This window comes from Vidua macroura, chromosome 26 (assembly GCF_024509145.1).
Source record: "Vidua macroura isolate BioBank_ID:100142 chromosome 26, ASM2450914v1, whole genome shotgun sequence".
NCBI lineage: Eukaryota > Metazoa > Chordata > Aves > Passeriformes > Viduidae > Vidua > Vidua macroura.
The window spans coordinates 6057501-6074141 of NC_071596.1; the positions used below are offsets into that span (position 1 = coordinate 6057501).

The window sequence follows — 16641 nt, forward strand, 5'->3', positions numbered from 1 at the left end:
CTTTTCCCACTCCTCCCTGAGGGATTCTCCCTCTTCCCAACGCTTCTGCTCCAATCCCAAAGGAAAAAGGACCAAGGATAGCCCCAGTCCCAAAGGAAATGGCACCAGGGATTGTGGGGATAGGCCAATCCCAAAGGAAATGGGATCACAGATATCCCAACCCCAAAGAACCAGGAGCAGGGAATTCAGGGATATCCCAGAGGAAATGGGAGTAGAGAATTCAGGGATATCCCAACCCCAAAGAACCAGGAGCAGGGAATTCAGGGATATCCCAACCCCAAAGAACCAGGAGCAGGGAATTCAGGGATATCCCAACCCCAAAGAAAACAGGAGCAGGGAATTCAGGGATACCCCAGCCCCAAAGAACCAGGAGCAGGGAATTCAGGGATATCCCAACCCCAAAGAAAACAGGAGCAGGGAATTCAGGGATACCCCAACCCCAAAGAACCAGGAGCAGGGAATTCAGGGATACCCCAACCCCAAAGAACCAGGAGCAGGGACACCCAAGGGCGATCCAGGGTCCGGGATCTCCTCGGGTCCCACCCCGGGAGCGTTTCCCACGTGGCAGCTCCAGAACTCCAAGGAGGGAATGCCAAGGGCAGCCCGGGAGCTGCTGGGAGCTGCTGGGAGCTGCTGGGAGCTGCTGGGAGCTGCCGCTCCGGGGGATTTCGGGAAGGAGAAGGCGCCATCAGTCCGACCCCGGGCGGCCCCGGGCGAGCAGCAGGGAGCGGCGGGGGAAGCCCGGCGGGAAGGGCAGTCCGGGGGCTCTGGGGGCTCCGGGGGCTCCGGGGGCTCCGGGGGGCTCCGGGGGGCTATGGGGGGCTGTTGTAGGCTTTGTGCCGCTGGTTCAGGGGGTTCTCGGGGGACCTCAGCCACTCCTTCTTGAGCAGCTGGCGCAGCTGGCTCAGCCGCATGTTGGGGTGCTCCCGCCGCAGCCGCGGCAGCTGCAGCTCCTCGAAGGCGGCGAAGGCGGCGCGGAGCCGGCGCTCGGGGGTGGCGCTCCAGGGGCTGGGACACGCTGGGGACAGGGATGGGGGACAGGGGACACGTCAGGGGGACAGGGACAGGCATGGGGGACAGGGACAGGGAGACACGTCAGGGGGACAGGGCTGGGACACGCTGGGGACAGGGGGACACGTCAGGGGGACAGGGCTGGGACACGCTGGGGACAGGGGACACGTCAGGGGGACAGGGACAGGCATGGGGGACAGGGACAGGGACAGGGCTGGGACACGCTGGGGACAGGGGACACGTCAGGGGGACAGGGACAGGCATGGGGGACAGGGACAGGGATGGGGGACAGGAATGGGGGACAGGGGGACACGTCAGGGGGACAGGGACAGGGCTGGGACACGCTGGGGACAGGAATGGGGGACGGGGGACACGTCAGGGGGACAGGGACAGGGACGGGGGACAGGGCTGGGACAAGCTGGGGACAGGGACGGGACACGCTGGGGACAGGGGGACACGTCAGGGGGACAGGGACAGGGCTGGGACACGATGGGGACAGGGACACGGAGGGACGTGGTCACGAGGGGGTGGGGACAGGGATGGACACACTGAGGGGGACAGGGAGAGACATGGCCCCGAGGGGACAGGAAGAGGGAGGGACGGCCCCGATCCCAAGGAAGTGGCCCCACGGATTCCAGGGACACCCCAATCCCACAGGAACCCCCCCCAAGGGATTCCAGGGACACCCCAATCCCACAGGAACCCCCCCCAAGGGATTCCAGGGACACCCCAATCCCACAGAAATCCCCCCACGGATTCCAGGGACACCCTGATCCCACAGGAACCCCCCGATCCCACAGGAACCCCCCCACAGATTCCAGGGACACCCCAATCCCACAGAAATCCCCCCACAGATTCCAGGGACACCCCAATCCCACAGGAACCCCCCCATGGATTCCAGGGACACCCCAATCCCACAGGAACCCCCAGGGATTCCAGGGACACCCCAATCCCACAGGACTTCAGGGATCCCACAGGAACGCCCATCCCATTCCCCGCCCGCAATCCCGGGACACATCTCCCCTCCCCTCGTCCCCAAATCCCGGGTTTCCCTCCGGGATCCCACCCCGGGAGGTTTCAGGGCCCGTCCGGGGTTTGGGGTCGGGCCGCACCTGAGGGCGGCGATGGCGTCCTCGATGCTGCGCGCCTCCACCGCGCCCTCCTCGGGCAGCCGCCGGTTCAGGTTCTCCTCCAGCGGCAGCTCCAGGTGGGATTTCTCCTTCTCGGCTGCCGGGAAAAACCGGGAATGCTGGGGAATTCCCTCGGGAAAAACCAATTATCCCTCTGGAAAACCCCGCTTTTGCTTTAAAACCCTCCCGGGAAAGTCAGTTTTCCCCTCTGAAAAACTTCAATTTTTCCTGTAAAAAAAAACCTCAATTTTTTCCTCTGGAATTTTCCCTCTAAAAAAGTCAATTTTTGCTCTAAAAAAAAAAAAACAAATTTTCCTGTAAAGAAACATCAATTTTTCCTCTAACAAATCTAAATTTTTCCTCTAAAAAACCCCAGTTTTCCTCTGGAATTTTCCCTCTTAAAAAATCAGTTTTTCCTCTAAAAAAACCCCATTTTTTTCCTCTAAAAAATAAAACCTCAATTTTTTTTTCCTCTAAAAAAACCTCAATTTTCCCTCTGGAATTTTCCTTCTACAAAACTCCAAGTTTTCCCTCTGGAAAATCAAATTTTTTTTTCTTCCTTGGAAAACTCAATTTAAAAAAAAAAAAAAAAAAAAAAATTAAAAAATAATTTTAAAAATCAGTTTTTCCTCTGTAAAAGGAAACGTGGGACTGGGAATGGGGGAAATGTGGGACCGGGAAGGACGCGGACACGGAAAATCAAGAAGCCCAGGAGAATAAACCACGGGATTCCCCGGCTGGAAAGGAGCTCTGGGATCAAACCCGAGGCCGAAGGCCATCCCAGGTTTTTCTGGGACGATTCCAGGGCCAGGGAAGCCGGAGATGGAATGCCGGGGGAATTCCCAGACCTGCGTCCGCGCTTTCCCGCGGCTCCCTGCGGACGTTCTCCTCGATCTGGGCGCGCGTCACCTTCCCGGCGCTCCCCTGCCGCGGAGCTTTCCCCTTGAGCTTGGCGTCCTCCTCCTCCAGCAGCCGCTGCAGCTCCTTGCGGCGCTCCAGCTGCTCCAGGCGCCGCTTCTCGCGCTCCTCCTGGGCACACGGGCACGGCGTCAGGGGCACGGCGTCATGGGCACGGTGTCATGGGCACGGTGTCATGGGCATGGCACACGGGCACAGCACACGGGCACGGGCACGGCATCAGGGGCACGGCGTCATGGGCACGGTGTCATGGGCATGGCACATGGGCACGGCACACGGGCACAGCACACAGGCATGGGCACGGCGTCAGGGGCATGGCACACGGGCACGGCGTCACCGGCACGGCACATGGGCACGGTGTCATGGGCAGAGTGTCATGGGCATGGCACACGGGCACAGCACACGGGCACGGGCACGGCGTCAGGGGCAGGGCACACGGGCACGGTGTCACCGGCACAGCACACGGGCACGGCACACGGGCACAGCACACAGGCACGGGCACGGTGTCATGGGCATGGCACACGGGCACGGCACACAGGCACGGGGACGGGGTCACCGGCACGGTGTCATGGGCATGGCACATGGGCATGGCACACGGGCACGGCACACAGGCACGGGCACGGCATCACCAGCACAGTGTCATGGGCATGGCACATGGGCACGGTGTCACCAGCATGGCACATGGGCATAGGCACGGTGTCACCGGCACGGTGTCATGGGCACAGTGTCATGGGCACGGCACACGGGCACGGCTCATGGGCATGGCTCACGGGCATGGGCACGGTGTCACGGGCACGGCACACGGGCACAGTGTCACCGGCATGGTGTCATGGGCATGGCACATGGGGATGGCACACGGGCACGGGCATGGTGTCATGGGCACAGTGTCATGGGCACAGCTCATGGGCATGGCTCATGCCCAGGCTCATGGGAAAAACAACGGCCACGCTGCTGGGACGGGGCACGGGGAGGGGAGAGCCCTGCCTGGCAAGGGCTGGGATGCACGGATGGATCCGTGGATGGATCCGCAGATTTATGGATGGATCCATGGATGGATTCACAGATTCATGGATGGATCCGTGGATGGATTTATGGATGGATTCACACATGGATCCATGGATGGATTTATGGATGGATTCACAGATCCATGCATGGATTCATGGATGGATCCATGGATTTATGGATGGATCCATGGATGGATTCACAGATCCATGGATGGGTTCACAGATTCATGGATGGATTCACAGATGGATCCATGGGTGGATTTATGGATGGATTCATGGATTCGTGGATGGACCCATGGATGGATCCATGGATGTCCTCCCTCTCATTCCCAGGATTGTTCCTCCTCTCCTTCATCTCCCAGAGTTTTCCCTCCTCTTCCTCACCTGGTTCCTCCCCTTTATTCCCGAACCTCTTCCCCCTCATCCCCAAACCTCTTCCCCCTCATCCCCAGACTTTCCCCTCTCCTCATTCCCAAACCTCTTCCCCCTCCCTGCTCCCAGGATTTGGGGATCCCCACCTTCCTCTGCTCCTTCCTCAGGACGTGTTTGTCCTCGTCCTTCCAGAGCTCATCCTCCAGCTCCTGCTGCCGCCGCGCCTCCGCCGCCGCCTTGGCCTCGGCCCTGCGGGCGCGCGCCGCCGCCGACTTGCTGTTCTCCCCCTGGAATTTCTTGGGCATCCCTCAAACCCCCTGGGAAAGCGGGAGAAATCGGGGCTCTCCACGGCTCCGGGGGGGCCTTTGGGGTTGGATTTTCCTGGGGTTTGTTTCTTGTGGGGGAAGCCGGGACTGGGGCTCGAGGCCAGGCAGGCAGAGCTGGGAGCTTGCGGCCTTGGAAAGCTGCAGGGATGGGGAGCAAAACTTTCCAAGGTTCCTCTCGCCAGCTTCCCTCAGGAATTCTGCAGCCCCCTCCCAGGAATTCTGCAGCCCCTTCCCAGGAATTCTGCAGCCCCTTCCCAGGAATTCTCCAGCCCCCTCCCAGGAATTCTCCAGCCCCTTCCCAGGAATTCTCCAGCCCCTTCCCAGGAATTCTGCAGCCTCTTCTCAGGTCCCTCAGGAATTCTCCAGCTCCATTCCCATCTCCCTCAGGAATTCTCCAGCCCCCTCCCAGGAATTCTGCAGCCCCCTCCCAGGAATTCTCCAGCCCCTCTCCCAGATTTTGGGGATTTGGAAGGGGCTAAAAGGCCCCACAACTGATGAAAAAAGCCTGGGGTCATCCCCCATGGTTTATCCCAGGCTCGGATCGGGATAAACCTGGGATAAATGTCCCAGATTTCCTCCAGAGGCTGGCTGATCCCAAATCTGCTCCCTCCAGGCCAAAATCCAGCCTCCCAGCTTCCCCGTGGAAAAAGCACCTGGATGTCCAAAAAAACCCCGAGCCAGGAAAAACGGGATTGAGCTCCAGGGGCATCCACAGGGAGGGGAGAAACGCCTTTAATTTGGATAAACAGCCCCAAAACCGGGCTGGGATTGTTATCCAGGGTGGGAGAAGCCAAATCCAAGGAAAAGGGGAGTTTTAACGCCAACCAAACACGGGGGAAATCGCAGCTTTGGGAGCTCCGGGGCGGAATCTTTGGGTTTAATGGTAGATAATTGTTAATGAAATCGAAAAGGGCAGGGCAGGGCCGCTCCATCGCGGAGGTTTGCCCAGCCTGGGATGGATTCAATCCTTTCTCCTGCCTGGAGCATCCTCGGAGCCGTCCTAGAATCCCTTTTCCCGCATCGTGACCCTTCCTAAAATCCCTCCTCGCGCCCTGCGAGCCTCCCCAGGAGCGGGATCGGGGCAGGGCCTCACCTGAGGGGCGGCAAAAAGGGACCCCCGGGCCCGGCCCACCCCCCCCGGGCCTCCCCGCCCGCCACCCCCCGGCGCTCCCCGGCGGCCCCGCTCGCTCCGGTGCCGTCCCTTCCCCTCATTGCCGGCCCGGGCCCGTCCCGCTCCCTCAGCCCCGCCCGGCCCCGAACCGGCCCCGCTCCTACCGGGCCCCGCCGCCCCGGCCGTCGCGCGCTTTGTGCGTCATCACCGCGCGCCGTCGCCTCCCCGCCGGCGGGGGCAGGCAGGGCGCGCGGCCGCCATGTTTGTTGAGGGCACGGCCGGGCACGGCTTTGCTGCTTCTGTGCGGGAGCGGCGGCGGAGCGAGAGGAGGGAGCGGCGGGAGCGGCGGGACGGGCGGAGAGCCCCGCTCTGGGCGGCGCCGTGGAAAAAAATCCGCGGGGAACTCGCGCGACGCCCGCCGGCGGAGGAGGCTCTGCCCGCTTCAAAGATGGCAGCGCCCCGAGCGGCTCCTGAGGGGCTGGGCGGGGCTTAAAGGGGCGGGGTCGCTGTCAGATGGATGGGCGGGGCTTAAAGGGGAGGGGCCCTTTGTCACCTGCAGGAGCCCGCATTGTCAGCTGGGTGGGCGGGGCTTGGCAGGGTGTGGCCATTGCCATTGTCACCTGGGTGGGCGGGGCTTGGCAGGGTGTGGCCATTGCCATTGTCACCTGCATGGGCGTGGCTCGGCAGGGTGTGGTCATTGTCACCTGTATGTGTGGGGCTTGGCAGGGTGTGGTCATTGTCACCTGTATGGGCGGGGCTTGGCAGGGTGTGGTCATTATCACCTGGGTGGGCGGGGCTCACCAGGGCAGGTCTGGATTCCCAAATTCCCCCCGCACCTGTCCGTGACCCCTGCAGGGTTCCAGCAGTGTCACCTGAGGGACAGCGGCCGTGTCCCCCCCGTGTCCCCTCCGTGTCCCCTCCGTGTCCCCCCGTGTCCCCCCGTGTCCCCTCCGTGTCCCCTCCGTGTCCCCCCGTGTCCCCCCGTGTCCCCTCCGTGTCCCCTCCGTGTCCCCCCGTGTCCCCTCCGTGTCCCCCCCGTGTCCCCCCGTGTCCCCCCTGTCCCCCCAAGGACAGGCTCTGTCCAGGACCAGCAGCTCCTTTATTGGGGCCGTCCCCGTGTCCCCACCGCGCCGTCCCCTACACGTCGCTCTCGGTGACAGTGCCACCCCTGGGGGGGTCACACGGGGCTGTCCCCTCCCCGCCCGGCCTCTCCAGCAGCACCCGGGTCACCGTGGCCTTGTCCGGGCGCTCGTCCCCGGGGGCGCCGTCACCCCTGGGGACACCCGAGGGCGCGGCCCTGACGATGTCCCACCACAGCACGCCCTGGGGACAGCGGGCTGGCCCTGCCGGGAGGGGACACGGTGACAGAGCGGGGTGACACAGGGGTGACACAGGGGTGACACAGGGGGTGACACAGGAGGTGACACAGGGGTGACACAGGGGTGACACAGGCGGTGACACAGGAGGTGACACAGGGGGTGCCACAGGAGGTGACACAGGGGATGACACAGGCGGTGACACAGGAGGTGACACAGGAGGTGACACAGGCGGTGACACAGGGGGTGACACAGGGGATGACACAGGGGGTGACACAGGGGGTGACACAGGAGGTGACACAGGGGTGACACAGGAGGTGACACAGGAGGTGACACAGGCGGTGACACAGGGGGTGACACAGGTGGTGACACAGGGGTGACACAGGGGGTGACACAGGGGTGACACAGGGGTGACACAGGCGGTGACACAGGCGGTGACACAGGGGGTGACACAGGCGGTGACACAGGCGGTGACACAGGGGGTGACACAGGGGGTGACACAGGAGGTGACACAGGGGTGACACAGGCGGTGACACAGGGGATGACACAGGGGGTGACACAGGCGGTGACACAGGGGGTGACACAGGGGTGACACAGGCAGTGACACAGGAGGTGACACAGGGGGTGACACAGGAGGTGCCACAGGAGGTGACACAGGGGATGACACAGGGGGTGACACAGGGGGTGACACAGGGGGTGACACAGGGGGTGACACAGGCGGTGACACAGGCGGTGACACAGGAGGTGACACAGGGGGTGACACAGGCAGTGACACAGGCGGTGACACAGGGGGTGACACAGGGGGTGACACAGGAGGTGACACAGGGGTGACACAGGCGGTGACACAGGAGGTGACACAGGAGGTGACACAGGGGGTGACACAGGGGTGACACAGGCGGTGACACAGGAGGTGACACAGGGGTGACACAGGGGGTGACAGGGCCGTCCCCCCGCTCACCTGGCAGCAGGCTGAGCAGGGCCCCTGTCCCCACGGTCCCCAGGGTCCCCAAGGCGCCGTAGTACAGGTAGGACACGGAGTAGAAGTCACCCAGGATGGCCGGGCTGTGACAGGGGACAGCGGGGTGTCACCGCCCGCAGGGACACCCGGTGACGTCACAGGGAACGGGGACAGCGGGGTGTCACCGCCCGCAGGGACACCCGGTGACGTCACAGGGAACGGGGACACCCGGTGACGTCACAGCCAGCATGGGGACAGGGATGTGACGTCACAAAAAGCAGGGACAGAGGTGTGACATCACAGCCAGCAGGGACAGGGACTCCCTGTGACGTCATAGGGGACGGGGACAGGGATGTGACGTCACAAGGGACAAGGGAGGAAGTGTGACATCATAAGGGGCGGGGCCACTGTTGTGATGTCACAACAGGCAGGGACGGTGACGTGACGTCACAGAGGGCAGTGACGGGGTGTGACATCACAAGGGGCAGTGATGTGACGTCACGGCCAGCAGGGACAGGGGTGTGACATCAAAAGGGACAGTGACAGGAGTGTGACATCACAGGGCAGAGTGCCAGGGACATGACATCACAGGGGGCCGTGATGTGACGTCACAGCCAGCAGGGACAGGGGTGTGACATCACAGGGCAGCCTGGACGTGCCAGCCCAGGGGACAGGAGCGCGCCCCCGCTGTCCCCAGCCCCGCTCACCGCAGCGGCTCCGGGGGTGGCGCGGGCAGGGCGGGGCCGCTGGTGGCACTGGTGGCGCTGGTGGCGCTGGTGGCGCTGGTGGCACTGGTGGCGCTGGTGGCGCTGGTGGCGTTGCGGGGCGGGCACAGCGTCCCCCAGGTGGGCAGCACCCCCATGGTGGCCGCGCTGGGCGGGTACAGGGTGGCACCCACGGCCACCCACAGGGACAGCGCCAGGCCCGCGGCCAGGCCCCCCAGGACCCCCTGCGACAGGGACAGGGACAGGGATGGGACAGGGACGGGGACAGGGACAGGGACAGGGACAGGGACAGGGACAGGGACAGGGCGGTCAGCAGGGCCCGGGGGAGGAAGTGGAGACCCCCCCAAAAATCCCAAATATTCCCTGTTGAATGGCAGAACCCCCCCCGCCCCAAAATACCCTCGTTCCCAAAATCCCCCTCCCCCAAATCCTCCTAGCCCCCAACCCCCCAAACTCCCCAATTCCCCAAACCCCCCCAAATCCCCGAAATCCCAAAACGCCCCAAACCGCCCAAACCACAAACCCCAGGCCCCCCAAACCATCCCCGTCCTGCCCCCAAACCCCTCAAACCCCAATCCCCTCAAACCTCAGACCCCGAACCCCAGACCCCGAACCCCAGACCCCAAACCCCTCAAACCCCGAACCCCTCAAACCCCAAACCCCTCAAACCCCAAACCCCAGACCCCAGACCCCAGACCCCAAACCCCTCAAACCCCGAACCCCTCAAACCCCAGACCCCAGACCCCAGACCCCAAACCCCTCAAACCCCAAACCCCTCAAACCCCAAACCCCAGACCCCAGACCCCAAACCCCTCAAACCCCAAACTCCTCAAACCCCAAACCCCAGACCCCAGACCCCAAACCCCAGCCCCCAGCCCCCAACTCACGGCGGTGCCGCAGCGGGGCAGGAACATCCCCAGCACGAAGGCGCCCAGCAGGGGCCCGCTGATCACCCCCATCACCGTGAAGGAGCCCTTTGGGGTTTTTTTTTGGGGTCTGGGACAGCTCCGGGGGGGGCCTGGCACTGCCCCAGCCCCCCCTCCCCGAGGGCTCTCCGGGTGCCACCAGAGCGTGGCCGTGTCCCCGCCGTGTCCCCGCTCGGGCGGGCACTGCCAGCCCACGGGGGGGATGTTGGGGGGGGTTGGGGTTATTTTTTGGAGGGGGAGAAGGCGAAGAGAGTTTGGGGTCGAGGGGGGGTCTCAAGGGGGCTCCGGGGGGGTCCTGGCACTGCTCAACCCCTTCATCCTCGAGGGTTCTCCGGGTGCCACCAGAGCGTGGCCGTGTCCCCGCGGTGTCCCCGCTCGGGTGGGCACTGACAGCCCGGGGGGGGGGGGAATTGGGGGGTTTTGGGGGGGTTTGGGGGGGTTTTGGGGGCGGTAGAAGCCGAGGGAGGGGGTTTGGGGTCTCGGGGGGCTCTCACCTGCAGGACACCCCCCCCCAGCAGCGAGGACAGAGCGGCCACGGTGATGCACGAGGTGCCGAAGGTGAGAGCTGTGGGAATACGGGAATATGGGATTGCTGGGATGGGGTTGGGATTTATGGGATGGGATTGGGATGGGATTTATGGGATTTATGGGATTGGGATTGCTGGGATGGGGTTGGGATTGATGGGATGGGATTGGGATGGGATTTATGGGATTTATGGGATTGGGATTGCTGGGATGGGGTTGGGATTGATGGGATGGGATTGGGATGGGATTTATGGGATTTATGGGATGAGATTGGGATGGGATTGATGGGATTTATGGGATTGCTGGGATGGGGTTGGGATTTATGGGATTTATGGGATGGGACTGGGATGGGATGGGATTGATAAAATTGGGTTGGGATTTATGGGATAGGATCCATGGGATGGGATGGGATTTATGGGATGGGATTGGATAGGATTGATGGGATGGGATTGGGATGGGATGGGATTGATGGAATTGAGATGGGATTTATGGGATAGGATCCATGGGATGGGATGGGATGGGATGGGATGGGATGGGATGGGATGGGATCTGTGGGATGGAACGGCACAGCACAGCCTGGCACATCCCAGGTGTGGGTGACCCCTCCCGGGGGGGGGGTGGCCCGTCCGTGTCCCCGCGCGGTGTCCCCGGGCCGGTGGCACTCACAGAGCCCCTTGGAGATGAGCGTCAGCTTCCTCGGGGACAGCGCCGGCAGCCGCGGCCTCACCAGGTCCTCCACGGTGACGGCGGCCATGGCGTTGATGGAGGTGGAGGCCGTGCTGGGCGCGAGGTGGCCCCGTCAGCCCCGCGGGGACAGCGCGGTGGCACCCCCAGCCCGGGTCCCCGCGCCGGGGACCCCTCCTCACCTGAGCGTGCCGCTGTAGGCGCAGGCCAGGAACAGCCCCGGCACCCCCGGCGTGCTCCCGAAGATGTCCAGGACCAGGTAGGGCATGTACTGCGGGGACAGGGCTAAGGGGCGGCACCCGGGGGACCCCAAAACCGCCTGGGAGCCCCCCAAACTCCCACCCCACTGCCTCAGGGGGTGCTGGAAAGGATCTGAATCCCAAAACCGCCTGGGAGCCCCCCAGACTCTCACCCCACTGCTTCAGGGGGTGCTGGAAAGGATCTGGACCCCTGGGGGATCCCAAAACCCCTGGGAGCCCCCCAAACTCCCACCCCACTGCTTCAGGGGGTGCTGGAAAGGATCTGAACCCCAAAACCGCCTGGGAGCCCCCCAAACTCCCACCCCACTGCTTCAGGGGGTGCTGGAAAGGATCTGGACCCCTGGGGGACCCCAAAACCCCCTGGGAGCCCCCCAAACTCCCACCCCACTGCTTCAGGGGGTGCTGGAAAGGATCTGGACCCCTGGGGGACCCCAAAACCCCTGGGAGCCCCCCAAACTCCCACCCCATTGCCTCAGGGGGTGCTGGAGGGATGAGGATCCTGGAGGACCCCAAAACCCCCTCTGACCCCACAGCCTCGGGCTGTCCCGTGGGGATCGCGGTCCTGTGGGACCCCAAAACCCCCTGGGAGCACGGAGGTGGGGGGGGGGTCCCGGGGGGGCCGTGCCTGGTCGGGGGCGGCGATGGCTCCGGCCAGCAGCGGGTCACAGTGGCGATAGAGCGCGAACATGACGAGCCCGCAGGCCACGGCGCTGGCCACGATGCAGAACAGCCCCGCCTGATTGACCAGCAGCGCCCTGCGGGCACGGGCGGCTCAGGGCCCTGCCAGGGGCACTGCAGCCGTGCAAGGTCCTGGCAGGGGCTGGGCAGGGCTGTCAGGTCAAGTCAAGGTCCAAAAAACGGTGCAGGGTCCTTGTAGGGTCCTTGCAGGCTCTGTGCAGGGGTTTCAGGTGAATTCAGGGTCCATAAGGGGGTGCAGGGTCCTTGCAGGGGCTGTGCCAGGTCCTTGCAGGGCACTGCCCCCACACAACGACCCAGGCAGGGGACAAACCCCCCCCGCCCCAGAGCATCCCCTCCCCGCTGCGACCCCCAGCGCGGGATGCGGGGAGTTCCCGGGGATCCCGGGGGTCCCGAGGGGATCCGGGGAGTGCCCGGGGGTCCCGAGGGGTCCCGAGGGGATGCGGGGAGTTCCCGGGGGTCCCGAGGGGTCCCGAGGGGATCCGGGGAGTGCCCGGGGGTCCCGAGGGGTCCCGAGGGGATGCGGGGAGTTCCCGGGGGTCCCGAGGGGTCCCGAGGGGATCCGGGGAGTTCCCGGGGATCCCGGGGGTCCCGAGGGGTCCCGAGGGGATGCGGGGAGTTCCCGGGGGTCCCGAGGGGTCCCGAGGGGATGCGGGGAGTTCCCGGGGATCCCGGGGGTCCCGAGGGGATCCGGGGAGTTCCCGGGGGTCCCGAGGGGTCCCGAGGGGATCCGGGGAGTGCCCGGGGGTCCCGAGGGGTCCCGAGGGGATGCGGGGAGTTCCCGGGGATCCCGGGGGTCCCGAGGGGATGCGGGGAGTGCCCGGGGGTCCCGGGGGTCCCGAGGGGATCCGGGGAGTTCCCGGGGATCCCGGGGGTCCCGAGGGGTCCCGGACTCACATCTTGGCCTCCCTCTCGCTCCTGCAGGCCACGTAGCGCTGCACCTGCGCCTGGTTGACGCCGTACATGGAGAGCCAGAGCAGCGTCCCGCCCAGCACGAACGTCCACACCGTGTAGCGGCTCCGCGGGTCCGGGCTGAAGCTGGGCACGGCCCGGGGCCCGGGTCAGGGGGGGCACGGCCCGGGGCCCGGGTCAGGGGGGGCACGGCCCGGCAGCGACCCCACAGATCCGGGGGAGGGCGGTGAGGGGGGCTGGGAGTGACCCCACAGATCCCAGAGCAGGGGGATGGTGGCTGGGGGAGACCCCTCGGGAGTGACCCCCCAGCACCCCGGGGCAGGGGGAGCGGGGTCCCGCGGGGTCTGGGGGTACCCACTCGGCGAAGTTGAGCCTGGAGCCGTTGGCGGCGATGCTCAGCACCGCGGCGGGACCCCCCACCAGCAGCGCCCCGCGGACGGCGATGGCGACGAAACCCGCGAGCATCACAAGCACCTGGAACACGTCGGTCCAGATGACAGCCTTCATCCCGCCCTGCGCCACAGCGAGCCGGGGCTGAGCGCCGGGGACACCCCCGGGACACACCGGGACATCTCCGGGAGACCCCCGGGACACCCCGGGACACCCCGGGACACCCCCGGGACACCCCAGGACACCCCGGGATCCCCCGGGACACACCGGGACACCTCCGGGAGACCCCCGGGACGCCCCGGGACACACCGGGACATCTCCGGGAGACCCCCGGGACACCCCGGGATCCCCCGGGACACACCGGGACACCTCCGGGAGACCCCCGGGACACCCCGGGACACACCGGGACATCTCCGGGAGACCCCCGGGACACCCCGGGATCCCCCGGGACACACCGGGACATCTCCGGGAGACCCCCGGGACACTCCCGGGATCCCCCGGACACCCCCGGGACACACCGGGAGACCCCCGGGATCCCCCGGGACACCCCGAGACACCCCCGGGACGCCCCGGGACACCCCCGGGATCCCCCGGACACCCCCGGGACACCTCCGGGAGACCGGACACACCGGGACACACCGGGACACCCCGGGACACCCCGGGATCCCCCGGGACACCTCCGGGAGACCCCCGGGATCCCCCGGACACCCCGGGACACACCGGGGCACCCCGGGACACACCGGGACACTCCCGGGACACCCCCGGGACACACCGGGAGACCCCCGGGAGACCCCGGACACCCCCGGGACACCCCGGGATCCCCCGGGACACACCGGGACATCTCCGGGAGACCCCCGGGACACACCGGGACACCCCGGGATCCCCCGGACACCCCAGGGACACCTCCGGGATCCCCCGGGACACACCGGGACATCTCCGGGAGACCCCCGGGACACACCGGGACACCCCGGGATCCCCCGGACACCCCAGGGACACCTCCGGGAGACCCCCGGGACCCCCCAGCCCTCCCGCGCTCACTATGGTGGTGTAGAAGGTGCAGATGGCCCCCGTGGACAGCAGCGAGGCCCAGATGTCCAGCCCGGTCACTGGAGGAGAAGGGAAGGTGCTGAGGTGGGGAATTGTCACCCGCGGGGGGGGGGGGGACACAGGGACGGGGAGCGACCCCCCCCCCGCGCCACCCCACACCTTGGTTTAGGATCAGGGCGGGCGCGTAGATGACGATGCCGGTGTAGAGCATCTGCGGGAAGAGGGGGGCTCAGCGCCCCGTCCCCCGGCAGGGGCGCGGCGGGGCCGGCGCTGCGCCAAGAGCGCGGCTTTTCTCTCCGAGCAGCGCTCCCGCCGCGCCGCGCTCGCCCGCAGCCAGCCAAAACACGAGCTCGGGGCCGCCCGGGGGCTCAGGGCAGCGCCGCTGCCAGCCCCGCGCTGTCCCCGCGCTGTGCCCGCGCTGTGCCCGCGCTGTGCCCGCACACGCACCGTGGCCACCACGTACTGCACGGTCCCGCAGAGCCGCACGCTCCGGCTGAAGCGCCGCTCCAGGTACTGCGACAAGGACAGGAGCGCGTCGGGGCCAGCCCGGAGTGAGCCCTGAACAGCGGCTCAGGGGGGCTGGAGGCACCCCCAGAACCCCGCGCAGGGCGAGCAGGGTCCCGCGGGTGTGCGGGGAGACGCAGTGACCCCCGGAACCCCGGGGCAGGGGGTGAGAGGGTCTGGGAGAGACCCCCCAGCACCCCGGGGCAGGAGGAGCGGGGTCCCGCGGGGTTGGGGGGCACACAGTGACACCCCCAGCACCCCGGGGCAGGAGGAGCGGGGTCCCGCGGGGTTGGGGAGCACACAGTGACACCCCCCCAGCACCCCGGGGCAGGAGGAGCGGGGTCCCGCGGGGTTGGGGGGCACACAGTGACACCCCCCCAGCACCCCAGGGCAGGAGGAGCGGGGTCCTGCGGGGTTGGGGAGCACACAGTGATCCCCCCCCCAGCACCCCGGGGCAGGAGGAGCGGGGTCCCGCGGGGTTGGGGGGCACACAGTGACACCCCCCCAGCACCCCGGGGCAGGAGGAGCGGGGTCCCGCGGGGTTGGGGAGCACACAGTGATCCCCCCCCAGCACCCCGGGGCAGGAGGAGCGGGGTCCGCACCCCGCGGGGCTGAGTGGGGGGGGTCTCACTCCGCCGAGTTGAGCCCGGAGCCGTTGGCGGCGATGCTCGGCACCTCGGCGGGACGCCCCCCAGCCGTGTCCCCGCCGTGTCCCGCCGTGTCCCCCCGTGTCCCCCCGTGTCCCCCCGTGTCCCCCCGTGTCCCCGCCGTGCCCACCTCGTAGGTGCTGGTGAGCCCCAGGCGGTAGAAGACGGGCAGGAAGAGCTGCGCGGTGAGCGCGCTGTTGATGAGCTGCGCCAGGCACATCCAGAGGAATTTGGCTCCGTAGCGGAACGCCTCGGCCGGCACCCCCAGCACCTGGATGGCCGACATGAAGCTGGCGGACAGCGACAGCCCCACGGGCAGCGCCGTCATCCGCCGGCCGCCCGTGAAAAAATCCTCCGAGGTTTTCTGGCCGCCCTTGGCCAGCCCGTGGAAGAGCCCGATGCCCGTGGAGATGAGCAGCATCAGCGCGAAGACTCCGTAATCCCACGGGCTGAAGGTGAGGTCCCGCACGTCCTGGGGTCCCTGCGGAGCTGGCATGGTCGCTTAGGGCGGGGGGGACCCCAAACGGGGCACCTGCGGGAGGGTGGGGACGCGGGGACTCGGCGCGGGGTTAGGCCGGGGCTCGGCGGCAGCGGCGCATCCGAGGGGGGAGACTGGAGGGAGAGAGAATTCCTGGGAATGGGCTCGCCCAGAGGAAAGCAGGAGCGGGGATTTTGTGCCCCACCCCGTGCCCTCCGTGCCCTTCCCAGGCAGGGGCTGCGCCAAGGGGTGCGAAAGGGCAGAGTCCGAGGAGGAACAGCCAGAATTCGGCGGGGGAATTGCCCCGATCCGTCCCCGGTCCGGCTGCTCCGGCCACCGGCCCCAGGGAGGCGTCAGCGCCCAAAGGGACGCGGCCGGGAGGGAGCGACCCCTCCCCAGAGCAGCACAAACAAGGAGGGGCAGAGCCTCCGGCGGAGCCAAATTTATCTCCAGCCGAGGGGAACAAACAACAAACCCGAAGGAAACCTTTACCCCAGAAGGAGCAGGTTGTTTGCCGGCGGAGCGGGACGGACCGGCTGGACCGAGCCCAAGGAGCCGAGCGGGGGCTGCCCGGGGGTCCGCGGGGAGGGGTCCCTGCCGCGTCCCCGGAGGTGTCGAGGGCCCGGCCGTGCCTCGAGCTGCTCCAGCCGGTGGGAGGCAGGTTCAGGCAGTCGGGGAGGGACCCGCGGCGGGGAGGATGG

General features: G+C 66.5%; 2 protein-coding genes across 2 annotated transcripts; both read right to left on the reverse strand.

Moving 5' to 3' along the window:
- Positions 1–775: 775 nt before the first annotated feature.
- Positions 776–4952, reverse strand: CCDC124 (coiled-coil domain containing 124). Its single transcript, XM_053999514.1, is given in 5 exon segments — positions 776–992; positions 994–1018; positions 2124–2238; positions 2990–3170; positions 4582–4952. Coding segments are annotated over 5 exon segments (660 nt in total). The 5' UTR covers positions 4741–4952; the 3' UTR covers positions 776–812.
- A 2000-nt stretch (positions 4953–6952) lies between these two features.
- SLC5A5 (solute carrier family 5 member 5) lies at positions 6953–16505 on the reverse strand. The gene is made up of 15 exons (XM_053999568.1): positions 16433–16505; positions 15593–16074; positions 14759–14824; positions 14471–14522; positions 14303–14370; positions 13233–13387; positions 12860–13000; positions 11892–12021; positions 11189–11277; positions 10989–11101; positions 10292–10362; positions 9759–9845; positions 8854–9095; positions 8147–8250; positions 6953–7215 (listed from the first exon to the last, which is right to left on the reverse strand). Exons 2-15 carry the CDS (start codon positions 15956–15958, stop codon positions 7010–7012), a joined length of 1890 nt encoding a protein of 629 aa, XP_053855543.1. The 5' UTR covers positions 15959–16074; positions 16433–16505; the 3' UTR covers positions 6953–7009.
- Between the last annotated feature and the right edge of the window lie 136 nt (positions 16506–16641).